General features: G+C 38.1%; 1 protein-coding gene across 1 annotated transcript; it reads right to left on the bottom strand.

Annotated features, from left to right (window-relative positions):
* Positions 1–6,156: 6,156 nt before the first annotated feature.
* LOC115424125 (uncharacterized) lies at positions 6,157–8,026 on the bottom strand. The gene has a single exon (XM_030141228.1). The coding sequence runs from the start codon at positions 8,024–8,026 to the stop codon at positions 6,335–6,337; it is 1,692 nt and encodes a 563-aa protein (XP_029997088.1). The 3' UTR covers positions 6,157–6,334.
* Positions 8,027–27,023: the final 18,997 nt, after the last annotated feature.

The raw sequence follows: 27,023 nt of genomic DNA, 5'->3' as shown, positions 1-27,023 counted from the left end.
GATGGATCCACAAACCCAGGAAACCAAACCTAGATCTGTGGATCCTGTTTGGTGTCAGCTAACATTCATTTATGCTGAATTTTTGGGTCCAATCAGACCTGAAATGACCTGTTGTTTTGGCTAACGTTCCTTCTTAGTGCAGCTCTTGGTTTCATGATCAGATCTTTCACAGTTTTTGTCTTCAGTTTGTGATTGTGAACCTTGTGCTCCTACATGATTAGTAAACTAACTGAAACTGAGGCCAACCTAGTTTTACAAATACAGGGAACTGGAGAATAAAGCTACGACGGAGTATTAGGACCACATGAGAAAATAAAAATACTTGTCACTATGAGAATAAAGTCATAAAATATCGATATAAAACCCATAATTTTATGAGAATAAAGTTGAATACAAAAAGAATCACAATGTTATGAGAATAAAGTCGTAGTTATCAAAAAAAAAAAAAAAACTCATAATTTAACTAAAATGTCATTCGTTATTGAGATTAAAGTCGTCGTATTCCGACAATAAAGCCATAATATTACCAGAATGTGTTAATTTAAAACCAGGTGGTGTAAATCTGCTAATTTCCCAGAATGCAGTGGTGCCCTGCTGGTCCACAGCAGTAGTATCTGTGTTGGATAAAGGACTGGATCTGAACTAGACTCAGTAAATCTGCTCAGTCCCAGTAGATCATGCATATATTCACTGGGGTCAGTCCACGCTCTACTGGAAATGACCTTTGGATCAGCTGGTTCTGGGCCCTAGTTTTGGACCCTTTGGATCAGCTGGTTCTGGTCCTAGTTTTGGACCCTGGTTGTCAGTCCTGATGAAACCATGTATATTAGTTTCAGGTCCAAATAGCGCTGATCCCCTCCCCCTTGGATCAGGTCTGGATCCTCCGTTTGTGTCCACATGTCAGTGTTCATGGACCACTTGTTCTTTGGTAGCTCGTACAGATCCATGTCCAGTCCAACTGTCCTTCATTTAATTTCAGATTTCCCATGTTCCTTTTCTCTGGCTGTGTTTACTGCTGTACTCCGTCATGTTGAGCAGGTTGGTTTAAGACACTCAGTCTGACTCAGAGGGGCGTGGCCTGGGGGGGAAGTGACGTATGTGCATACCCTCTATTTTGCTTTTTCTTATTCTGTACAACACTGTTTTAATTGTATATTATTGTATTGTATAATATCACTCCTTTAAGGTGCATTATGTTTTTTTAGTTGACAGACTTTTTTGCATGTTTTAAGATTTTGTTTTAATTTTTTTTTTTTTTTTATGAAGAATTCAGACCCAAGCAGAGCATTTACAGTTTATGGAGACCACAGGGAAATGTTGGAAAATGAAGAATTACATAAAAAAAATTTAAAAAAAATAAAAAAAAAAATCACTGCTTTAAGAAAAAACTAGATGGATTTTTTTTTAAATAAGAATATTTTTCTTACGTAAAAATTTCTTGGCTTTTTTTTTTATTTATATGAAAATTAAGACAAATGTTCTAGAGATAAGACTTTTTTTCCCCTTCCATAGAAATCATTTTTTGCAGTGTAGGCATTATTCTGATGATAATTGCATTAGATTTTTCACAGTACCCCCCCCATGGACCCACTTACTGGCAGCAGCTTTAATCCACTGTAGTTGGTTCATGTTTTCGCTAAATTGCCTTATTGACTCAACTATTGACTTTTTATTAATGGATTCGGTTTGTTGCACTTATGGTCAAACCAAGTGACTCGCCACAATCACAATGTCTAGTGATTATGAAAATGAGCGCCACGGTGAACCTGGGGGGCTTCCAACAAAAGCCGGGGGTTCAATAAGGCTTAGGGACTAATCCTGCAGGAGACCCCGAAGAACGCTCAGTAAACAAACCATACATCACTGTCACTAAAGCAACACACACACGTGTCTTCTTGAACATCTCTATTGTCTTCAGGCGGAGACACCGACGTACGAACGAGGGTGAAAAACTATCCTGACTTTTTTAGCCTTTACGAAGGACAAACAGTAAAGCAGTGGAACAGACAACGGCAGACATGTTAATTTATCACAGCAGTAAAAATATTATCACATAATGGAGACAGTGTTAAAGTAGTTGGTTTGAACCATTAAAAACAAAGACAGTTCCACATAAATAATTCTCTGCAGTTAATTTATGAGCATTTATTATAAAATGATCCTGTGCATTTTGTATTTTAACCCTTTAACCGTGAATCTGCGTCTGTTTCAGGTTCATAAAAGCTGCTGTGAATATGTGCTTGTGTTTCTTTTTTCAGTGCTCCTGTTTAACTCCATACAGCAGTTACAAAATGAACAAAAACAGACAAAGTGATTAATGAAATGAACAAAAATGAATAATAAACCAACAAAATAATAGGTAACATGAAGAAAATAAGCCACAAACAGAATAAAACTGAAGAAAAAAAGTAATACGATAAAGAATAAATAAAATAAGCAACTAAAGGAACAAAAAGAAAATAAAATATTTAATAAACAACACGAAAACATTTTTTTTTTTTTTACTAAATTTACTAAAATGAAGTAAAAAAGAACAAAATAAGCAACAAATATTTGAATTTGGTCCCAGTAGTTTTAGTTTTAGGCTCTTTTTTTCTAAATCCCTCCAACTGCTTTTGACACCTGTTTTTATATATATATATATATATATATATATATATATATATATATATATATATATATATATATATACATACATACACACAGGGTGGGGAAGCAAAATGTACAATATTTTGAGGCAGGGATTGAAAGACAGTGTATGACCAATTAGTTTATTGAAAGTCATGAGAATTTATTTGCCACAAGAAAATGTACATAATAGAAAATGTTTTTATTCTATGTGTCCTCCTTCTTTCTCAATAACTGCCTTCACACGCTTCCTGAAACTTGCGCAAGTGTTCCTCAAATATTGGGGTGACAACTTCTCCCATTCTTCTTTAATAGTATCTTCCAGACTTTCTGGTAATAGTTTTGCTCATAGTCATTCTCTTCTTTCCATTATAAACAGTCTTTATGGACACTCCAACTATTTTTGAAATCTCCTTTGGTGTGACGAGTGCATTCAGCAAATCACACACTCTTTGACGTTTGCTTTCCTGATTACTCATATGGGCAAAAGTTTCTGAAAAGGTATGGATAATAGTGTTAGGTATGATTATGACATCAGTATATGTTTGGTTTCAAAACAATTGACGTAGTGTCTGCTGAGAAAAAACAACTAAATGTTCACTGTAAATTTTGCTTCCCCACCCTGTGTATATATATATATATATATATATATATATATGTATATATATATATATGTGTGTGTGTGTGTGTATATATATATATATATATATATATATATATAATTTATTAATTTATTAATTAACATGTAGTATATATATATACATTTATTTATATATAAATGTCAACATTCATTTTTTTCTTATGTTTTTAACGTTTAAAAAATTTTAAATTTTTTAAAATATATTTTGAACATTTGAAATGCATAGCATAATATAGTATATTATAGTATATAACAGCAGTACAAAAATGTCAACATTTATTTTTTACTTTTTATTTTTTAGCAATTGAAAAAAAAAAAATTACATTTTGAAAATTAGTATAGTATATTATAATATAATATATATATATATATAATATATATAATATATAGTATAATAGAACACTGTCCACATCCACGTAGTGAGTGAGTCCTTTGGTTTTACTGTTGAATTCTATTGTAAATGAATGTGGGTCATTTGGACCCAAATATGGACATTTAAGGAGTCGTAAAACAAAAACTACAATTACATCAAATCTGTAAAAAGTAAGAAAAAAATTTAAAAAGAACGATGTCAAAAACATGTTTATTTTTTTTTTAGGAATACCTGGAATATGAAATAATAACACCTTTTCATCATGAAGACATTACAATAAAACCACCTGAGTGGGTCGTTTGGACCCACTTCTGCATCATCTAAGGGAGTAAACACCAAAGTAAAGAGTCCAAATGAAGAAAAGACTGACTCCTGATAAAAAAAAAACTTCAAAGATGAACGCAATAAAACAAGGAAAATGTTCAAAACATACATTAAAACAGAAAAAGTCATTAAAACTGAATCAACAAAGACATGAATAAACTGGACTTCAGAGTCGGTGAGAGTCCACAGAGTTCAGGTTCTGCAGATTGGAGGTTCAGACGGTGTGAACGTTGGCAGCAGACGGCAGCGTTGTCGGTTTAATAATACGTTCATGGTTCAACGCCTGCTCTGAATGTGACGCTCAAGTATTTTTATTGGAAACTTAAACCTGGTTTTGGCCAACTGCTCTGTGATGTGTGTTTGGGGTCTAAGTGGGTCTAAGTGGGTCTAAGTGGGTCCAGCGCTAACTTTAGCTGTTTATGGGTTCCACCGCAGGAGTCTAATGAGGCAGATGCATTCTGGGTAATTACAGTAAAGGTGGAGCCTCCATCCACCATCACAGTTCAAGGTAAAGACAGTGGAGGGGGGGGGGGGGGGGGTGAAGAAAGTCAGCCACTTTAACAACCCCCCCGCCCCCACCACCACCAGAGTGGAAACCACAGCCGACCCACAGGTTGGATGAGTGGCTTCTGTCCACCGCCGCCGCCCACACCCACTCCTGGAAGTCACATGACAAGACAGCGAAGACGTCTGGGGCCCAAACCACAGACACAGTGTGGTGACAGCGTGGGAGTGGGAGACCATGAACAGAGCCAGGGTTCGAGTCTGAGACCAGGACCACTGTGGCGTCTGTGGACAAACAAGGGGAATTCTACTGTTCTGAACATGTGTGTTCTATAGATGAACATGTGCGGAACCCAAAAAAAAAAAAAAACCCTAAAAACTAAACAAAAACACAAAAAACTTAAAAAATAAATACATAAATAAATAAATAAATAAACTTTTTTTTTTGAACAAATGAACAAAACAAAACGAAACAAAACAAAACTGGTTACTCTTATCTGTGTTATCAGAACTAATAAAACACAAAAAGTAAAACAAAAAAAACAAAAAAAAACATAAAGAAAAACAACTTTTTTAACAAAAAAACAAAACAAAACTGGATACTGTACTATGCGTTATCAGAACTAACAAAACACAAAAAATGTAGAAAAACAAAAATAAAAAAATTGGATACTCTAATACTGTGTTATCAGAATGAATAAAAGACCAAAAAAATTTAAAAAAATAAATAAATAAATAAAAGCTAAAATGAGTTCGACACCCTTGACTTAAAATCTCAGTGTCATTTTTTCATTTGACAGATTCATCCACAGGCTGGATGTCGGCCTCCAGAGACTGCAGCGCCGCCGGCTCCTTCTCACTCCTGCAACACGACGACCACAGGTGAGGATGAACCGAACTGCAGCAGCTCAACAAATCTGAACTCATGAGGACAAACATCTGAAAGCGCAGTGGTCTGCAGCTCCTGTAACCTGGGTTTGGACTCATTTGTTCTTGAGGTGTTCATCAGCCGTCTGGGCGTCGCCCGTGGATCGGTACACCTGGATGGGGGTCTGGATCTGCAGACGACAAACACACACATAAGAAAACCACGTCCTCCTGATGGACATACGTCCAGATGTGTGTGTTTGTGTGTGTGTGGATGTGGCTCTGTTGTGGACTCACCTTGGACCGGATGATGGACATGGTTTAGAAGCAGGACTGGACTCACCTTGGACCGGATGATGGACATGGTTTAGAAGCAGGACTGGACTCACCTTGGACCTGATGATGGACATGGTTTAGAAGCAGATGCTGTTGTCTCTGGAGGCGGAGCCTCCACTGCTCTCCACCCGCTGCCTGGTCTTCAGCTCCAGCTTGGCGTTGGCGTCCTCCAGGGAGCACATGGTGGACAGGTAGTCCAGCAGACAGGTGTCCAGGGTCTGCACCGACAACTTGTCCATGTCGGTGGGAGGATGGATGCTGGCGGATCTACTGCAACAGAGGTTTGGAGCAGCGGCAACGGCAGAAATGTGGCCTCCGCTGCCAACGCTAACGTTCCCACTGTCGGTGCTTCCACCTTAAAAACAGAACCACCTTAACAGACTGTCTGTCTGTCTGTCTGTCTATCAAGGAAACAAGGAAACACAAGGAAACACAAGGAAACACAAGGAAACACAAGGAAACGCGGTGGAGCCACTGTTTGAACTGGACCAACTCACTGATGTTTATTTATTCATCTGTTGGACATATTCACACCACACATCCATCCCATAATAACTCCTATTATCACAGGCTTTCCCATGTAACATAAACATCCCAGTGGGTCAGGACCTGGAACCTCCGACGGTGACGGTGGATGTTGCTGATGTGTGTTTAGGTCTTCGTTAGTGGGCCGAACATGTCCTCATGACCTGGTCCAGCTTGTGCTCTATCTGCTTCAGATGGGTGTCAAGGATCTGGTCCAGTTTGGTGTTGAGGGTGGTTATGTCCGGCACCAGGGAACCGATGTTAATGTTCTGGAAGCTGCTGGTGCTGCTTTCACATCTGTTTCCAAAGTAACCGTCAGGACAGTCACATAGGTGTTCATTGGAGTCCATCAGCCGCTTGCACACGCCTCCGTTCAGACAGGTGTCACGTGAGGAACAAACCGGCAACCGTAAGGACAGGTAGACGTTCACCTTGTACTTATAACCATCGAGGTGTATGCACTCCACCTGGTTGAATACAGGCGGTGGTGACATCACTGGAGCATTACGATAGAAATAATGCAAAACTCTCCCATATTCTGCAAAGCTTCTAAAATCCATTTCGGGGACAGGGTGGCCGTAGGGCTGGCCTATGTAGCCTCCAGTGGGCACCTCAATGACACAGTCCTGGGACTTCTGTTTAAGGTCCGTACACTGGGTATCAGCAAAGCATCTCTGAGCGGCAGACTCAACTTCCTGTTGGTATGTGTTTGTTTCCTTGTGGGTGTATCCCACCGCCACCACCAGGTCCCCCACAGGTACACGCCACATATGGACCAGTTTGTAGTTGGCCTCATCGCCCTTCGCGTACACCACCACTGCCCACTTGTACCAGAAGTACTTCTCATCCAGAGTCTTTTGGACGTTGGCAGCTATGTCCTGTTTTCGGTCTTCGGTGAATCTTTTGCTGACCACCTCCACGTCTTTAACCAAGTACTGGTCAAAGTTGTCCAGACAGAACTGCAAAGCATCGTTCTGAGCTTTGAAGACGTTCTTGAACATACGGTTATGTTCGTCCTGTTTACCTGATGAGCTGAATCCGATGAGTTTCCAGTAGAGCTGGTTGAGGACCATGCCCTTCCACAGCAGACTGCTCAGGTACATGTTATAGCGGCCCATCTCACTGATGCTGCACTTGAACTTGTCCTTCAACAGGCTGTTGATGTTCTTGCTTAGAGACGTGCCGCTGACCGTCAGGTAATGGTAGATGTTGGCCACGCTGCCCTCAGTCCCGGAGTTCTCATAGAAGTTGGCGAAGATCTCCGCCAGCCTCAGCTTCTCTTCTTCACTCGTCACCAGCCTGAGGTTCTGCTGAAACTCATCTAACTTCATCCAGGCGTTCAGGATGCGAGTCTCATCTCGAGAGTAGACGCTGGCGAAGTTGAACCACTCCACGTCTGTGGCCAGGTCGGATATCTGGAAGGCCAGAGAGTCCAGCCTCCGGTTGACCTCACTGAAGCCGTTCCTCAGCTCCTCAATGCTGTTTTCCTGAGGGATGATGGCCAAAACCACGTTGATAAATGAGCAGACCAGACTTCCGATACCGGGCGCCAAACTGGCAAAGTTGGCCAGGCCCTTGAGCACAGACGCCAGCTGCTTAGGTTGGATTTGGTTCGTCACCTCCGTGACTGTGGTCAGGAAGTTTACGCCCACCTGGAACCCACTCTGGACCTGTTCTTTGGTGGTTGCATCCAGCTCTCTTTTGAGCCTGCGAAGGGCTGGGAGGTCAGCAGGTGAAGGGTCATGTGACTCAGCAGCCGAGGTCGTCCAATAAACAAAGAGTATGAGTGAGAACCACAGCACGATGGAGGACGTCCGAGGGAACGCCATGACTGAAACACAGAGACACAACATTTAAGACAGAAGTGGACCAAAGTCTGAAGGGTCAACATTTAAGACAGAAGTGGACCAAAGTCTGAAGGGTCAACATTTAAGACAGAAGTGGACCAAAGTCTGAAGGGTCAACATTTAAGACAGAAGTGGACCAAAGTCTGAAGGGTCAACATTTAAGACAGAAGTGGGCCAAAGTCTGAAGGGTCAACATTTAAGACAGAAGTGGACCAAAGTCTGAAGGGTCAACATTTAAGACAGAAGTGGACCAAAGTCTGAAGGGTCAACATTTAAGACAGAAGTGGACCAAAGTCTGAAGGGTCAACATTTAAGACAGAAGTGGACCAAAGTCTGAAGGGTCAACATTTAAGACAGAAGTGGACCAAGTTAGTAACATTTAAGACAGAAGTGGACCAAAGTCTGAAGGGTCAACATTTAAGACAGAAGTGGACCAAAGTCTGAAGGGTCAACATTTAAGACAGAAGTGGGCCAAAGTCTGAAGGGTCAACATTTAAGACAGAAGTGGACCAAAGTCTGAAGGGTCAACATTTAAGACAGAAGTGGGCCAAAGTCTGAAGGGTCAACATTTAAGACAGAAGTGGACCAAAGTCTGAAGGTGTCTGAATGTGTGTGTGTATTAGTCCATGTGTTACCTGTGAGCTGTGTGTCCGTCTGTGTTTGTCAGAATAAACGTGTGGTCTGTATTTATACACAAACTGAAAGGAAGGAGCTGGACTGACCAATCAGCATCCAGGAAAAGAGGGAGGGAGGGAGGGAGGGAGGGAGAGAGGGAGAGAGGGATGGATGGATGAACCTAATTCCTTCAGGTCAAAGGTCATGCAGGCGTTTATTAAATCTTGATGTTCTGTCTCATCCAGGAAAATTAAATGAATCTAAAGCTTTGAAACGTCTGATGAATACAGTTCAGTTTAATTCAGTTTAATACATTTCAGTTTAATTCAGTTCAGTTTAATTCAGTTCAGTTTTTAAAGCGTCACAGACAGTCTACAGTTCATATAAACAGGACTGTATTTAATAATTAAACCATTTGTATTTACTCTGTTCAGCTGAGTTCAATGACATTAGTTCATGTGAGTTTGGATTCACTGCCTTTACTGGAAATGCACGTCTATAAAAAACAGCACATTACAGCAGTTAGAAAGAGGTTAAACGAGGAGACAGGAGGAGGAGACATTTTTGTTGAGGTTGATGGGTCCAGTTGCAGCTAAAGCCATTGCTGAGACTTCAGAATCAGAAACAGAGGCTTATCTGGGCCATGAAACACCACCAGTGTACTACTGAAGACTGGAAGAAGACTACTGAAGACTGGAAGAAGACTACTGAAGACTACTGAAGACTACTGAAGACTGGAAGAAGACTACTGAAGACTGGAAGAAGACTACTGAAGACTACTGAAGACTGGAAGAAGACTACTGAAGACTGGAAGAAGACTACTGAAGACTACTGAATACTACTGAAGACTGGAAGAAGACTACTGAAGACTGGAAGAAGACTACTGAAGACTACTGAAGACTGGAACAAGGGCTTATGGACTGAGAAAACGTACATCTGTTCAGTCTGTTCCCAGTATAAACTCATCTGTTCAGTCTGTTCCCAGTGTAAACTCTTCCTCTCTTCCTCCTCCTCTCTCTTCTCTCTTCTTTCAGCTGTTTTCTGTCCTAAACTCTTCTGCTTCTGTTGTGTCTTTGCTTCTTCCACACCTCTTCTGTCTGCATTTCCAGTCCAGTTTCAGTGCCTTTGGATGCTGAAGGAAACTGGACTTCCTGACACCTGGACTTTCTTGGACATTTCTCTGGAGGACACACCTACATTTTCACTCTTCTGATGCTCTGTCTCTCTTCTGTGGTTAATTGCCTTTTCCTCTCTTCCGTTTTTATAGTAATGAAAAGAGGTGAACGACTCGCACATCCAAAAAATAAGAGGTGTGCAGGATCCCAAAATTTACCATGAAAAAATAAAGGAAGGTCGGCACAACCTGTGAGCTCCCAAAACATTTATTCCACAACGTGACGTTTGAGGCCGAGGCCCTTCATCAGACTGAGGACAGATGTTTTAGATGCAGCGTCGAACCACAACACGTCACCTGCAAAATACGCCATTTTAGAGAAACTGAAAACAGTTCTTTTTAAACTTTTTTAACATATAATCAGTCATACATGATCAATAGTCAAATGTTTCAAATGTCCACAAGTATATGAAACCTTACCTTTTTTTAAATTTATTTATTTATTTTTTTACCTCTGGCAGTTCACTACTTACCTTTGTACCATTTACAGCTGTTCATTGGACTGGAACTGCTTTAACTTCAGTACAAAACTGGAAAAAATGGGATGTTCTCAAACTTTTGACCAGTAGTGTACATATAAAAAACACATCTCAGGTAGGCAGACAGGATTTTTCTGTTCTCCTGTTCTGTTTTTTTTTCTGTTCTTCTGTTCTCCTGTTCCTCTGTTCTTCTGTTCTTCTCTTCTCCTGTTCTTCTGTTCTCCTGTTCTTCTTTTCTTCTGTTCTTCTGTTCTTCTGTTCTTCTGTTCTCCTGTTCTCCTGTTCTCCTGTTCTTCTTTTCTTCTGTTCTTCTCTTCCATGAATATAAACCTTTCAACCTGAACCCAGATCAGTTTCTTTCTCATGTGCAGAAAAATTCCTCCGTCTTCAGCGGAGGTTCACAGTGGGACCGATGAAGAACGAACAGAGGATGATGACGACCTCAGCCCAGACCTGCATTCAGCACCACGGACAGGGGTGTCTGAGGACATAAAGGAGGGTCAAAGGTCAGACGTGGACACACTGTGAGAACAGCAGCAGGGTCAGTTTAACCCTTTAACCCCTGACGTGTCTGTGGGGAGCGTTTCTTTACATATTCAGATAAATTCAACTGTTCGATTAATAGGAAACATTTTCAATCATTCTGATAGAATAGACCGTGTTCTGTCCATAGACATCTGAGCATGCTCAGTTCAAGCCCCGCCCCCTGTGGAATGGGGGGGTAAAACACAGAGCAGTGAGTGAGACCGACTCACTATAAAAATAAATGGTTTGGTGTTTTTTTTTTTTATACACCATTTATCTTGTGTTTTTTGTTTTTCCTGTTGTTTCTGGAGCCTGAGGTGCAAACCTGACAGATTTTAAATAGTTTTTATTCAACAGCCATAAGACCGCCTAACGAAAGTGGAGGGGGTGCAGAGCAATACAGAATAGTGCAACAATAGGTGCAATAATAGGTGCAATAGTGACCTGTGCAATATATATATATATATATATATATATATATATATATTTTTTTTTTTTTTTGTTTGTTTTTTTTTTTTTTTTTTTTTTTTTTTGTTTGTTTGCTTGTTTTTACCTTTACTAACTTATTTATTTATTTCAGTGCAATTTTTGATATTTTATCTCATATACAGGTTGTTTTTAGTTGGTGTTTTTAGGATTTTTTCTGTGTTTTTATTTCGTGCTGTGCATTTTGCTATTTTGTTCTGTAACAGCATCTGGGATGTTTTTATTGAATGACAGTTAATAAATCTGAATCTGAATCTTCCATTGTTGTGGTTATTTTCATGTATTTATTTATTTATTTATTTATTTTTACTGTGTATTTACTGAGTTTTGACCATGGAACTGCTGTATAGAGTTCAACCAGCAGCTCAAAAACCAGCTGGACTGATTTAAAAAAAAAAAAAAAAAAAAGAACTGCTCGACCAAATTCAAATCATTGTTGCTTATTTTACTCTTATTATTTTTATTTTTATTCTTTTGTTCATTTAGTTGCTTTTTTTAAAATTTATTTTTCTACATTTTTTTTTATTATTTAATTATTTTTTCTTCAATTTTGTTCAGTTTGTGGCTTATTTTGTTCATGTTACTTATTATTTTGTTAATTAATTATTCATTTTTGTTCATTTTTTGGCCATGTTTTTGTTCATTTTGTTGGTCATTTTATTTTAGTTTTTTGACTGTGAAACTGACTGACTGATGGATTTATTAAAAAAAAAAAAAAAAAGAGCCCAAAACTAAAACTACTGGGACCAAATACAAATACTTGTTGCATATTTTATTTTTTTAATGTGTTCACCTTTACCTGAATCAGGGCTTAAAGGGTTAAATCCATTTGCTGCTGGGCTTCTATCACATACTTTGATGTTTATCTTAGAAAATCGCCTTGGAAACTGAAAACACTGCTGTGTAATTGCATGAGAAAACTCTGAAAAAGTCCACTGATTATGAAGACTGTGTGGGGGGGTGGGGCAGACAAATTGAGCAGCAATTACCGTAATCATCATTAGAGATTTTTGTGTTTTATCTCAGTATGAATGACCAAACCTTTACTGTTCCATGGACTGGAACCAGGTAGAACGGACTCAAGTCAACTCACCAGAGGACGGAATAAAAAAGAAAAGAGGACGAGGCCACGTTTGAGTCTCATGTTCTGTCTGTGTCTCACACACCGACAACAGTTGGAATTCTGCAGAGTAATGACACCACGTTACCTGATGTGCATCTGGAACTGAGCAGCGATGAGTCATTCTGTACAAACACAGAAAGAAAAAGACCATCCAACGTTATTTATAAAGCACTTTAAAACAAACACAGCTGACCAAAGTACTGCACAGAATAAATAAAACTAAATATAAGAATAAAATACAAGAAAAGATAAAAAAAAAAAAAATAGAACAACTGTATAAAAAACAACAGAAATGTACAGATGAATAAATAAAACCTAAATAAAAGAATAAAATACAAGAAGAGATAAAAAAAACAAAAAACAACAACATAAAAAGCTGTACAATTAAAAACAACAAAAAATAAGAACAATAAACCAAACCCAAATAAAACAATAGAATAAAAATAATAGAAAAAGGCAGAGGTTCATGGACAGCACCAGGTCACATGGGTGTTCGACTGAATATTATGGTTTATTTCATCCTAAACTACAGCTCACATCCCATAAATATGACGGCATATTAAAAACACTTGTCACAAAAAAACCCAAAAAACAAAAGAACAAAGAAAAATGTGTTTTTTTTGGTTGTTTTATGTTTAGTGGCAGTTTGTATGTACGTGGGAAGGGTTGGAGGGAGGAGATTTCATTGGTTAAACTAAGAAAAACAATTCAAGACATTTTCTTGAAAAAACAAACAAACAAACAAACAAAAAAACTTGTCCCTATGAGAATAAAGTCGTAAAATATCCAGATAATAGTTGTTTTCTACGCTGTGTTGCCTCTTTCATTATTTTTTCTTCAATTTTGTTCAGCTTGTAGTTTATTTTGTTCATTTTACGTATCATTTTATTGATTTATTTTTCATTTTTGTTCATTTTATTCATTACTTTGGCTGTTTTTGTTCATTTCGTTGCTTATTTGATCCTTTTTACTTTGTTTTCGTTTGTTTTGGGGGTTTTTTGCTTATTTTTTTCCAAAAAATTTATTATTTTGTGTTTTTTTTTTTTTTTATTCATTTTTAAAATTTTATTTATAGATTATAAAATTTATGTTTAATAAATATATTATATGATAAATATATAATATATACAATACATATAATACATGTAAATGCATTTATAAAATTTTAAAAATGTATAAACCCAGTGTGTCCATCCACGGTCGTTGATCCAACTCCATGGGTCTCACTGGTGAATCAATGTTGTAGAAGATGACGGTGTTTCCATGGTAACTACGGAGCCTCTGAACGTCCAAATGGGTCATACCTGATGACCATGAAAAGACGAAGAACTGTATTTTACACCAATTACTGGCATGTATTGGTAGGATTAGTGGATCAACAGGCATGAAACAGTCTAGATCAGTAGATGGTTTTGTTTTTTACGGGTAAAAATATCATCATTTCAAGTGTTTTATTTGCAGAAAATGAAAACCAGTCAAAAGAACATAAAGTGAATGCGAAAAACACAAAGAAAACAAGTGTATGTTCATTTTAAAACAACACAATAATATCATTTTAACTTGAAATGAGTTTAAAAAAAATCCATATTTACTGGATCATTTACTGCTTCCTTATTATTTCCACTATTATAGAACACCAAAAACTGCAGAAAACCTTTCTATTCCAAGGATAAACACAGGATCTTCAGATGTAAATGAAAACGTTTAAAGGCGTTTCAGACGTGTCACCTGAAATTAAATGAAAGAAACGACAGAATGTTTCCCACAGTAATTAGACAGAAGTGATCAAAGCAGAGGAAAGTATCCATCCCATCATAATTATGACTGTACAGAAGGTCAGAGGATGAACCCAGGCTGGAGCCATCAACATGTCAGTCCTGCTGTTGCCATGGTAACATCCTAACGTCATATCCAGTTGGATGAAGTGTGTTGTAACTCTGACAGGATATTTTACACACAACAGCCACTGTGTCCCAGGCATTATGATCATATATAACAAACGTATAACATATAGCATCTATAACTAATGGGTCCATGTAGTTCTTTCGGGTTTTTTTGTTGTTGTTGTTATTTATTTATTTTCTTTTTACATGAAGGAACTCAGCTCTCTACATGACAAAGTGTGCAGCTGTGACAGAGATGTTAAATAAATATAGTCTTGTTCTTTAAGTTGCATGTACATTTTTCCAGTTGTAACAAACTATGACATAGAAACAGTTCCACTAATTCAAAGTCCATATTTGACTTCTATCAGTGATCAACTGGAACGAGACTGATTTTAAAACTGCGGAAAAAAAAAAAAAGCAAAACAATCTAAATTTCTCAAAGCTGTGAAAAAACTGTGCAGACATTGTCCCAACAAAGATACAAAAAAACTGGATATGAATCCAACCAGTAGTTTCATCAGAGAAGATTACTGCATGAATCTAGACATTGTTGACCTTGACTTTGACCCTTCAAGGTCACTCAAGGTCAAAGGTCATGGACCCAAATGAAAGTCTATCTATGACTTCTATCAGTGATCAATAGGAACTAAACTGATATCTGGAACCATTTACATGTTCTAAACCATCCAAATATGAACCATTAGAAGGAAAGGAACATTTTTAATATTTAACAAATTTGTCAAAAATTCAAAAATTTGTCAAAACTGCGAATAAACGTTCCAGACATTAGTGCCTTTTCCATTGGACATCTGCACAAAACTTTTCCGATATTTACTAAATGTTGAAAAAACAGAAGTGTGCAATGTCGGTTTTTCCGTTTAATCACAAATGCAATGATTTATTACCTCCACCGAGGAGGTTCTGTTTTTGCCGGCGTTGGTTTGTCTGTCTGTCTGTGTGTGTGCAAGATAACTAAAAAAGTTATGGATGGATTTGGATGAACATTTCAGGAAATGTTGATACTGGCACAAGGAACAAATGATTAAACTTTGGTGGTGATCGGGGGTGGGGGGGTGGGGTGGGCACTGATCTGCCTTGGTGGAGGTCTGCGCTCTCCGAGTTCTTTTCTAGTTTATTTATTATTGTAACAGGACACGAGAAGTCATTCCATAAACATGGTGATGAACTTAAATATAGTGCTGATTTACGGATATATTAATTTTTATCTCCGCCAAGGAGGTTATGTTTTCATGGGGGTTTGTTTGTTTGTTTGTTTGTTTGTTTGTTTGTTTGTTTGTTTGTCTGTCTGTCTGTTAGCAAGATAACTCAAAAAGTTATGGACAGATTTGGATCAAATTTTCAGAAAATGTTGACACTGGCACAAGGAACAAATGATTACATTGTGGTGGTGATCGGGGGGGGGGCACTGATCTGCCTTGGCGGAGGTCTGTGCTCTCCATGTGCTTTCCTAGTTATTATATATTACTCCTCTATCTCGTACTAAATTCTAAAATGATGTGGTTTCCTGGTGTGTCCACACATACCGCACCATGTTTCTTTTAAAACTCTTCTTCACTTGTTTTAATGTTTGTCAACATCCGTTTTTTTTTTTTTTTTTTTTTTTTACAATGCTCTAGTTGCATAAAAAGGTCTTTCCATTGCAGTTTAGTGCTTCACCTGAAAAACCACCTCCTGCCAGCACAAAAAGTTTGAATCAAAACATAATAGTTTTGGCGAAATTGTCATTTTCCATTAGCTAAATTTTTATGCGCAAGTTATATTCATGCAATTTGAGGGTCAATGGAAAAGCAACTAATGTCTCAAGGAAGATACATAAAAAATTCGAAATGACTCTGACCCGTAGTTTTGTGGGAGAAGACAAAAAGTCGCTTAGTTACCAGAAAAAGTCTGAAAAACTTCATCTAATGTGAATAAATAAACGGTCAGTCTCCTGTCCACTCCTGCCAGGATCTAACTGGTCGTCGTACACGACCGTAAACACATGAGTTCAGCGTTGGCGTTCATCTGAGCACGGTCACGCTTCACAGACTGGACTCCACATACACATCCTGATGCAGTAGCCCCTCCCCTTCTGGCCCCTCCCCTTGTGCTCCTCCACAGTGGACTGGTTCCGTTTGTACAAACTCTGGACACGGTGGACCTCAGAGTCATTCGTCATCGAAGCGTCTGGGACCTGTTTGGGTTTCGTCAATAGGCAGGTGGGGTTTGGGAGGAGGATGGATTTATAAAAGACAGACTTTAGACTCACCCACCAGAGGCTGAAGTGTGTTTATATCATGTTTAAACTGTTTTCATTTAACCCTTTAAGACCCAAACATCCACCATCGACTAAAACCACCAAACTGTTTAACACCTGCTGGTCCACTGATCCTATCACTACATGGAGATAATTAATGTAAAATACAGTCATTCATCTTTTCATGGTCATCAGATATGACCCTTTTGGACGTTCAGAGGCTCTGCAGTTACCGTGGAAACACCGTCATCTTCTACAACATTGATTCACCAGTAAAAGACATGGAGTTGGATCAATGACAGTGGATGGACACACTGGGTTTATGCGAATTAATAAATAAAAATGAACACAAATGACTTAATAAAAAAAACCCTACAAAATAATAAATAATGTGGAAAAAAATTAGCAAAAATGTATTAAACTAAAGTAAAAAGCATCAAATAAGAAACAAAATGAACAAGAACAAGCAAAGTCATGAAGAAAATTAACAAAAACCAAAAAAGGAATGAAAAAGGATCATTTGTAAACTTTTTTTTTTTTGCATTAAAAAAAAGGAGAAAATTTTGTACTTGTCATTATTTATACATTACTGTGGTGGTATTTTCCTGGTTCTGATCCACTTTAGACCACATTGTTCTGATTGTGGAACCTGAACTAAAAGGACTAATATGTTCAGGGTCATTTTTCTGTTTCATAAACTCATCCCATGGACCGGACTGGACTCTCTGGGGGTCTGGTTTTGGTCCAGGGTCTGTATGTTTGACACCCCTTCTTCTACTGGTTCTGATCCACTTCAGCTCATACTGGTCTGGATGTGACCCCCCTGAACCTAAAATGTGTTTGACACCCCTGTACCCCCCACTTTATTCTACTGCTGCGCTAACAGACGGACTACCCCCCCACACCATATGTAAAAGCATGTGTCACAGTAAATAGACTCCACCCCACAGGGATCCGTCTAATTACTGCAGATTAAGGTAGACTTGAACCACAGGAGCCCCCCCACGGGCCCTGCAGACCCTGCAGAGGTGGCAGATCCTGTTGAGTGTATCTGCAGACCAGGGGGGTGGGGGTGGGGGTGGGGGTTTAATGTTTCGGCCTCAAACGGCAGCGGTCTGGTCTGCGGTCGAACCCCCCCAAACCACTGCTGACAACTGTTTACATACCAACTAAACCCACCAGCGTATCAAACACACATGTTCAGCGTGGACGGACGGTTGTTATGACAACCAGCACATGTATGACATCAGAAAAGGGGGTGTCGACCAAAGACTAAGGTTTAAAACAGAACACAGGACTGGACTCATGAGAACCAACGGGGTTCTGTGGGTGTTTGTAGTCCACATTCAGACCTGGGTTCTGTGGGTGTTTGTAGTCCACATTCAGACCTGGGTTCTGTGGGTGTTTTTAGTCCACATTCAGACCTGGGTTCTGTGGGTGTCTGTAGTCCACATTCAGACCTGGGTTCTGTGGGTGTTTGTAGTCCACATTCAGATCTGGGTTCTGTGGGTGTTTGTAGTCCACATTCAGACCTGGGTTCTGTGGGTGTTTGTAGTCCACATTCAGACCTGGGTTCAGTGGGTGTTTGTAGTCCACATTCAGACCTGGGTTCTGTTGGTTTTTTTAGTCCACATTCAGACCTGGGTTCTGTGGGTGTTTGTAGTCCACATTCAGACCTGGGTTCTGTTGGTTTTTTTAGTCCACATTCAGATCTGGGTTCTGTGGGTGTCTGTAGTCCACATTCAGACCTGGGTTCTGTGGGTGTTTTTAGTCCACATTCAGACCTGGGTTCTGTGGGTGTTTTTAGTCCACATTCAGACCTGGGTTCTGTGGGTGTTTTTAGTCCACATTCAGACCTGGGTTCTGTGGGTGTTTGTAGTCCACATTCAGATCTGGGTTCTGTTGGTTTTTTTAGTCCACATTCAGACCTGGGTTCTGTGGGTGTTTGTAGTCCACATTCAGATCTGGGTTCTGTTGTTTTTTTTTAGTCCACATTCAGATCTGGGTTCTGTGGGTGTTTTTAGTCCACATTCAGACCTGGGTTCTGTGGGTGTTTTTAGTCCACATTCAGACCTGGGTTCTGTGGGTGTTTTTAGTCCACATTCAGACCTGGGTTCTGTGGGTGTTTTTAGTCCACATTCAGACCTGGGTTCTGTGGGTGTTTGTAGTCCACAATCAGATCTGGGTTCAGTTGTTTTTTTTAGTCCACATTCAGACCTGGGTTCTGTGGGTGTTTTTAGTCCACATTCAGACCTGGGTTCTGTGGGTGTCTGTAGTCCACATTCAGATCTGGGTTCAGTGGGTGTTTTTAGTCCACATTCAGATCTGGGTTCTGTAGGTTTTTTTAGTCCACATTCAGACCTAGGTTCTGTGGGTGTCTGTAGTCCACATTCAGACCTGGGTTCTGTGGGTGTTTTTAGTCCACATTCAGACCTGGGTTCTGTGGGTGTCTGTAGTCCACATTCAGATCTGGGTTCTGTGGGTGTCTGTAGTCCACATTCAGATCTGGGTTCAGTGGGTGTTTGTAGTCCACATTCAGACCTGGGTTCTGTGGGTGTTTGTAGTCCACATTCAGATCTGGGTTCTGTGGGTGTTTGTAGTCCACATTCAGATCTGGGTTCTGTGGGTGTTTGTAGTCCACATTCAGACCTGGGTTCTGTGGGTGTCTGTAGTCCACATTCAGATCTGGGTTCTGTGGGTGTTTGTAGTCCACATTCAGATCTGGGTTCTGTGGGTGTTTGTAGTCCACATTCAGACCTGGGTTCTGTGGGTGTTTTTAGTCCACATTCAGATCTGGGTTCTGTGGGTGTTTTTAGTCCACATTCAGATCTGGGTTCTGTGGGTGTCTGTAGTCCACATTCAGATCTGGGTTCTGTGGGTGTTTTTAGTCCACATTCAGACCTGGGTTCTGTGGGTGTCTGTAGTCCACATTCAGATCTGGGTTCTGTGGGTGTCTGTAGTCCACATTCAGATCTGGGTTCAGTGGGTGTTTGTAGTCCACATTCAGATCTGGGTTCTGTGGGTGTTTGTAGTCCACATTCAGACCTGGGTTCTGTGGGTGTTTGTAGTCCACATTCAGATCTGGGTTCTGTGGGTGTTTGTAGTCCACATTCAGACCTGGGTTCTGTGGGTGTCTGTAGTCCACATTCAGATCTGGGTTCTGTGGGTGTTTGTAGTCCACATTCAGACCTGGGTTCTGTGGGTGTCTGTAGTCCACATTCAGATCTGGGTTCTGTTGGTTTTTTTAGTCCACATTCAGACCTGGGTTCTGTGGGTGTTTGTAGTCCACATTCAGACCTGGGTTCTGTGGGTGTTTGTAGTCCACATTCAGACCTGGGTTCTGTGGGTGTTTGTAGTCCACATTCAGACCTGGGTTCTGTGGGTGTTTGTAGTCCACATTCAGATCTGGGTTCTGTTGGTTTTTTTAGTCCACATTCAGACCTGGGTTCTGTGGGTGTCTGTAGTCCACATTCAGATCTGGGTTCTGTGGGTGTTTGTAGTCCACATTCAGACCTGGGTTCTGGTTCAGACTTCAGGTTATAGTGTAACTCACAGGTGTCAAACATACGGCTCGTGGACCAAAACCGACCCGCCAAAAGAGTCTGATCCGGCCCAAATGCAAAAATGACTGAAGACATGAACCCACACAGACCCAGGGCCACTTTTCTGTTTCCAAGTGGATTTTTTGTCTCTGTTGAACCGTTCCTAAGTGAATTATCCCCATGTCTTATAATACTATCCTCTGTAGTTTGCATCTTTCATTGTAAATCAGGTAATTTCCAATATTAAATTCAGATGTTCGTGAAAACTCAGTTTAAATTCCAAGATTATTAACTCAAAACAGAGAACATAATGAAAACCCTCAGAACGTCAGTCCACACAGACAAAATTTTGATCAGCTTGTGGTTTATTTTATTCATTTTACTGATCATTTTGTCGATTTATTTTTCATTTTTGTACATTTTATTCATTACTTTGGCTGTTTTGGTTCATTTTGTTGCTTATTTGATCCATTTTACTACATTTCAGTACATTTTTGCTCATTTTTTTCCACATTATTTTGTCATTTATTTGTCATTTTTGCTCATTTTTCTGGCTTTAATCCTTTCCTGCATGAATTATGACAACATTAATGAAGACTTTTTTCTTTATTTCTCTTTAGGCATTTAAAAAAACAATGAGGTGTTTTTGTTTTTTTTGTTTTTTTTTTTTGAAGCTATTTTTCATGGAGTTGCAAACATTTGCATTGAATTTTTAAAGTAAAGAAACATGTATTTACTGACATACTGTGTAAAAACTATGAAATAAAAACATTAAATGCTGCTAATTTGATGTTTTCTCACATTTTAACATACACTGCAAATAAAAAGTTATGGATATTTTTAATTTTGGGGCTTTTTTTTTTTTTTTTTTTTTTCCGTTGGGATTTTTGCACAATGCTTTTTACTTTTTTTGTGTGTGAATTGAATTGAAACAATTTTTTTTAATGACCAGACTTGATTTTATTTACAAATGGCAAAAATTACCAAAAAAATGACCAAAAAAAAGAAATATCCTTAACTTTTGTTTGTAGTGTACTCTAATACTAGTCATTACTCACTTTATGGAGATAATATGCACAAAAAAAAAAAAAAAAGAAAAAAGTCAATTACAGTCTAATAACAATAACAAGGAATTGATTTACACTCGAACATGTTAGATCAGGTTTATCAAGAACAGCACAGTTACAGTCATGTTTTCAAAGTCAGTGAATGGGATGGTGCATGAGCGTCCACTGTGTCGGCTGATATGGAACTAAAACAACAAAATCCATGAAAATACAAGAGAACAGCTGCAGAAGAACTGTCCACTGGAGTGACCTATATTTGAAAGGGTTAAACTCAGAATTCTGACGTTTTTCTCATATTAATAATAAAAAATATATACTGGTCCTTATTTTTATTTTTTTTTTGTGGCCCTAATCCTCTTCTATAGTCGTGCCTGAAACCACTTGTTTACTTATTATTTTACGTCTGGTTTTATTGGGAGGATGTGGAACCTGAACTTAAATCTCCTTTTTGCTGCTCCACTGATACTTTCTGAATGTCGGATCAGTCCAGGCCTGTTTTTGTTCATTCTGTTGCTTATTTGATCCTTTTTTACTACATTTTAGTACATTTTTGCAAATTTTTTCCACATTATTTATCATTTTGTTGGGTTGTTTTTAGACATTTTAGTTCATTTTTCTGGCTTTAAACTAACAATTCTGACGTTTTAATCATAATAGTAATTAAAAAAAATATACTGGACCTTATTTTTTTATTTTTCTTTTTTCTAGTGGCCCTAATCCTCTTCCATAGCTGTGCCTCTTCTTTCACTTCTGGTCTTATTGGGAGGATGTGGACCCTGAACTTAAATCTCCTTTTTGCTGCTCCACTGATACTTTCTGAACGTGGGATCAGTCCAGGCCTGTTTTTCGCTGCGGGTCTTCGTATTTAAACAACATGGACTGTAAATTACCCCTGAACCGACTCCTAAACATCCATTCAAACTGTGGTGAGGTTCAGTATCAACAAAGCTACTTTGTTTTTATCTTCAGTCCCAAACATCTGCAGAAGAACAGATCAGTTCTAGCTTTTGTTTGGGCCACAGTTGTTTTCAGAACCAGTGACTATTATGATGAAAATCCCTAAAACCACGACTAATTTGGGGCTTTAGTCTCAACACCTACAGTTAAAGGTGCAACATTATGGTCAGGGGCGGGGGGGTTAAAAGGTCTGACCCAGAACCTGATGTGAAAACATGTGTGTAAATGCTCTTCTATAGACTCTAAATAAAGACATTGTGTTCAATGTGTGGATCCTAGTACTTTTTCTAATCCACACATGTGGGTTTTTCATCAATCTCAGTCTCATTCCCAGTTTGGTGTTGAACCCATCGTGTCCACTGTGTGTTACATACAGAACCTAAACATTTAAACACAATAAATTGCAGATTATTTTGCAACAGCGGTCATTTTTGTGAAACATTCTGCCTTGAATGATTAGTTCAAGTCCCAAAAAGTACCTGTGAGAAAATAAATAGATATTAAAAAGAAAAAAAAAGAGTAGCGCATAATTTTGGCGTCCTTTTGACTGTGTTACATGCAGATTTTTGTATGCATGTCAAATAAAAAATGTGTCATATCTGAAAAATAGTTTCTCTCTTATCTCAGTAAAAATTGAATTGGGTTCAGTTTTGAGATGATTTTAAGGAACATTGTTTTTATACTTTTAGAACCTTTTAAATAATGGTGATGTTTGACATGTATGTTCTTTTCAATTTTTAGTTTGTTTTTAACGCTGACTTTCATTGTGTTTATGTATATTAGTCTGGATGTACGGATGTGAATTCCATTTTGTGTAACTTCTGCTGCTGCTGCTGTCTTTGCCAGGACACTCTGGAAAAAGACATTTTTAATCTCAATGAGCTGTTTCCTGGTTAAATAAAGATTATAAATGAAATAAATAATAAATAAATTTTTATTTTCAACCCTGTAAAGCCTGAACCGTTAACCCCATTACACCAAACATATCATATTTGACACATGAGTCTTGAAGCCCTCTACATGATCAGTGTGATATGTTTTTCTCTAAAAACCTGATGTATACAATTAGATACATGCAGTACGTAGATAATCCACCAGGGGGAGGAGTTCATTCACCAGAGGCCTTTCCAGTGACACTACCAGACTGACATTAATGAGGAAGAACTGGGACCATATAGAAAAGGAATGAACAATGTGTCAGACATGTTTGTGTTCTATTATGTTTTTGTTTGTTCAAAAATAATAATATTTGAGCATTGAGACCCAATGGATTAAATATGATACAAAATTGAAACTCATACATGGAAATTGATATTTGAAAAACATAAATGTTTGGGTTGTTCAGAAGGACCAATAAAGGCTCCAGTTTCAAAGAACTGGAATTTTTGGTCAATGATTTAATGGTTCAGACTTTACAGGGTTAAGGTTAGGGTTAACGTTCAGATTTTTTTTGCTTAATTACATTTTTTTTGCTAATTCAAGAATTTTTTTTTGCCTAATTCAAGGTGTTTTTGTTTTTTTTTTTGCTTAATTCAATTTTTTTTTTTTGCTTAATTCAAGATTTTTTTTTTTTTTTTGCTTTATTCAAGATTTTTTACTTAATTCAAGTTTTCTTTGCTTAATTCAAGGCTGATTTGTTGCTTAATTCAAGTTTTTTTTTGCTTATTTCAAGATATATATTTTTTCCTTAATTCAAGATTTATTTTATTTTTATCTTGCTTAATTCAAGATTTTTGGCTTAATCCAAGATTATTATTATTATTATTGTTATGATGTGTTTTTTTGTTTTTTTTGTTTGGCTTATACAAGCAAAAAAAAAATAAAAATCTGCCAGTGGAACAAGTGAAAATTATCTTAATCAGATTTGTTGAAATCAGATTTCCCAGATCTATTGTCTATAAATTAGTTCTTATACAGGGAGACACAAAAAAATGGGAACTTTTTAACAATCCAATAAAACCAAGAGTGATGGAAGAAAAATATTTTATTCATAGTAACTGAAACCTTAAAACATGCCATTTAAGAAACAATGATGGAATGTCCATTTTTTAAAATTACTTCCTGTAGATGGCGTCCTCCTGTACGAATGCATTCTTGAAATCTGCTGTTGAGATTCCTCACTGACCGCTGCAACATCTCAGCTGGGATACTGTGAATTTCATCCTGAATTCTCTGTTTTAACTCATCCAGAGTTCTTGGTCGAGTCGTGTACACTTTACTCTTGAGATAGCCCCACAAGAAAAAATCACAAACGGACAAATCTTTTTCTGGCTAACGCACGCTGTTGACTGTTCCACTGATCCATGGTTACTAAAATGGGGGTGTGTTTACTTGCTCAAGGTCACTGTCTCGCAGTGCTGCCACTTGCTCATGTCTGCCAATACGCACTTCAAAAATTCCGGTTTTTTGGGTCACCCTGTATCTCGCTGAAAAGTTCCTCTTTTGGTGATTCTGTCTGATTTTAAGTGTGATGAGATATTTGGACTAGAAATGAGACAAATACACTTGGTCAGACTTTCTAGTGTGGTGTCATTACTCAGAAAAAGGGTTGAAGATGGACCTGTGGAGTTGAATTAATGAAGAATTCAGAGCCAAGCAGAACATTTACAGTTTATGGAGACCACAGGGACATGATGGAAAAGGAAGAATTCCATTTAAAAAGTAAAATGTCGCTCCTTTAAACTGTTCCTACATTAAGAATGGGAGTGGACTGTATTGTATTGTATTTTTTTTTCCCACAAAATCAGAAGAATGACCCCCCCCCCAGCCCAAAACGGATATTTTTTGCCTCTTTAGGGGGTCTTCATCAGGGGCACAGACCCCCCTTGTAACCACCCGTGTTTTGAACTATGGTTTTGTTCAACTTGTGGCTCAAAAACTTGGTTTTTCTCTCTTGCATCCACTCGACCTTCACCCAATAAGACGTTTTCTGTCAATATAACGTCCCTCCTCTGTGGTTTCACCAGAACAATCAGAATATTGTTCATTTCCATTTACTTCTTGTGAGGTCAGACTATAAAAAAACCCCACTTTTAATAATGTTAAAGTTCTTCCTCTGAGTCCTTATTTCACTTCTTCCTTTTCCAAACCTCCACCGTTCGTCCACGGATTCCAACATGAACTCATCCTGCTTCATCCCACAAGTAAAATAAATCAACTTCCCTAATGCATAATGCAGCAAAGCACTCACTTGATTAGTATTACACTTCAGTACTAGGGCCTTACTATGCATTAAAACAGTCCCTTCTGCATAATTAATGGGGCACTTGGTTCCAAGTACCAATTACACGGGGTCCAAGTGAACACTGCAGCCATCTGCTCCAGACCCCGACAGCCCAGAACCAGGAGAGACCCATAAATAAAGCTGGAGCACCGGGCCCACGTGCAGACCCAGGACCAGCTGTGGCTTTGTCAATACAGAACCACCAACAGGATGTTTCTGAGGATGCACAGGAAGAGGAGGAAGAGGAGGGAATGAGTTAGAGAAGCTCTGTCAAACTCATTTTAACCCTTAAAGACCCAAAGAGGCACCGGCGACCGAAACCATCTACTGATCTAAGATGTTTAATAAGATCTGATCCACTAATCCTATCAATGCATGTCAATAACTGGTGTAAAATACAGTGATTCGTCTTTTCATGGTCATCATATATGACCCATTTGGATGTTCAGAGGCTCTGTAGTTACTATGGAAACACCATCATCTTCTACAATAAAACAAAATGAATTTAAAAAAAAAAACAATAAATCAACAAAATAATAAGTAACAACAAACAAAATGAGACACAAACAAAACAAAATGGAATACAAAAAATAATAAAGTAAGCAAGAGAATGTTGAAAAGTCAACAAAATAATAAAAAAAACTAAACAAAAATGAAGGAAAATTAATTAAATAGCCAAGAAAATGAACAAAAACAGCCAAAGTAGTAAATAAAATTAACAAAATGAACAACAAAAAAATCAGCAACAAGAGCAAAAAAACCATTAACTGAACAGAATTGAAGAAATATGTTGAAATAATTGGTGTAAAATACAGTTCTTCATCTTTTCATGGTCATCAGATATGACCCATTTTATGTTCAGAGGCTCTGTAGTTACCATGGAAACACTGTCATCTTCTACAACATTGATTCACCAGTAAAACCCATGGAGTTGGATCAATGACAGTGGATGGACACACTGAGGTTATGTGAATTAATAAATAAAATAAAATATTAAGAAAACTGAATAAAAAAAATGTACCCCGGATGATCTCCAGGTGCAGGATTAGCAAAAAAAAATAAAAAAAAATCTTGAATTAAGCAAAAAATAAAATAAATTAAATAAATAAATAAATAAATAAATAAATAAATAAATAAATAAATATATATATATATATATATATATATATATATATATATATATATATATATATATGTATATATATACAGGGTGGGGAAGCAAAATTTACAATGAACATTTAGTTGTTTTTTCTCAGCAGGCACTACGTCAATTGTTTTGAACCCAAACATATACTGATGTCATAATCATACCTAACACTATTATCCATACCTTTTCAGAAACTTTTGCCCATATGAGTAATCAGGAAAGCAAACGTCAAAGAGTGTGTGATTTGCTGAATGCACTCGTCACACCAAAGGAGATTTCAAAAATAGTTGGAGTGTCCATAAAGACTGTTTATAATGGAAAGAAGAGAATGACTATGAGCAAAACTGTTACCAGAAAGTCTGGAAGATACTATTAAAGAAGAATGGGAGAAGTTGTCACCTGAATATTTGAGGAACACTTGCACAAGTTTCAGGAAGTGTGTGAAGGCAGTTATTGAGAAAGAAGGAGGACACATAGAATAAAACATTTTCTATTATG

This window comes from Sphaeramia orbicularis, chromosome 8 (genome assembly GCF_902148855.1).
Source record: "Sphaeramia orbicularis chromosome 8, fSphaOr1.1, whole genome shotgun sequence".
NCBI lineage: Eukaryota > Metazoa > Chordata > Actinopteri > Kurtiformes > Apogonidae > Sphaeramia > Sphaeramia orbicularis.
The sequence above is the reverse complement of the archived record's forward strand: the minus strand, read 5'-3'. Positions and strand labels throughout refer to the sequence as shown.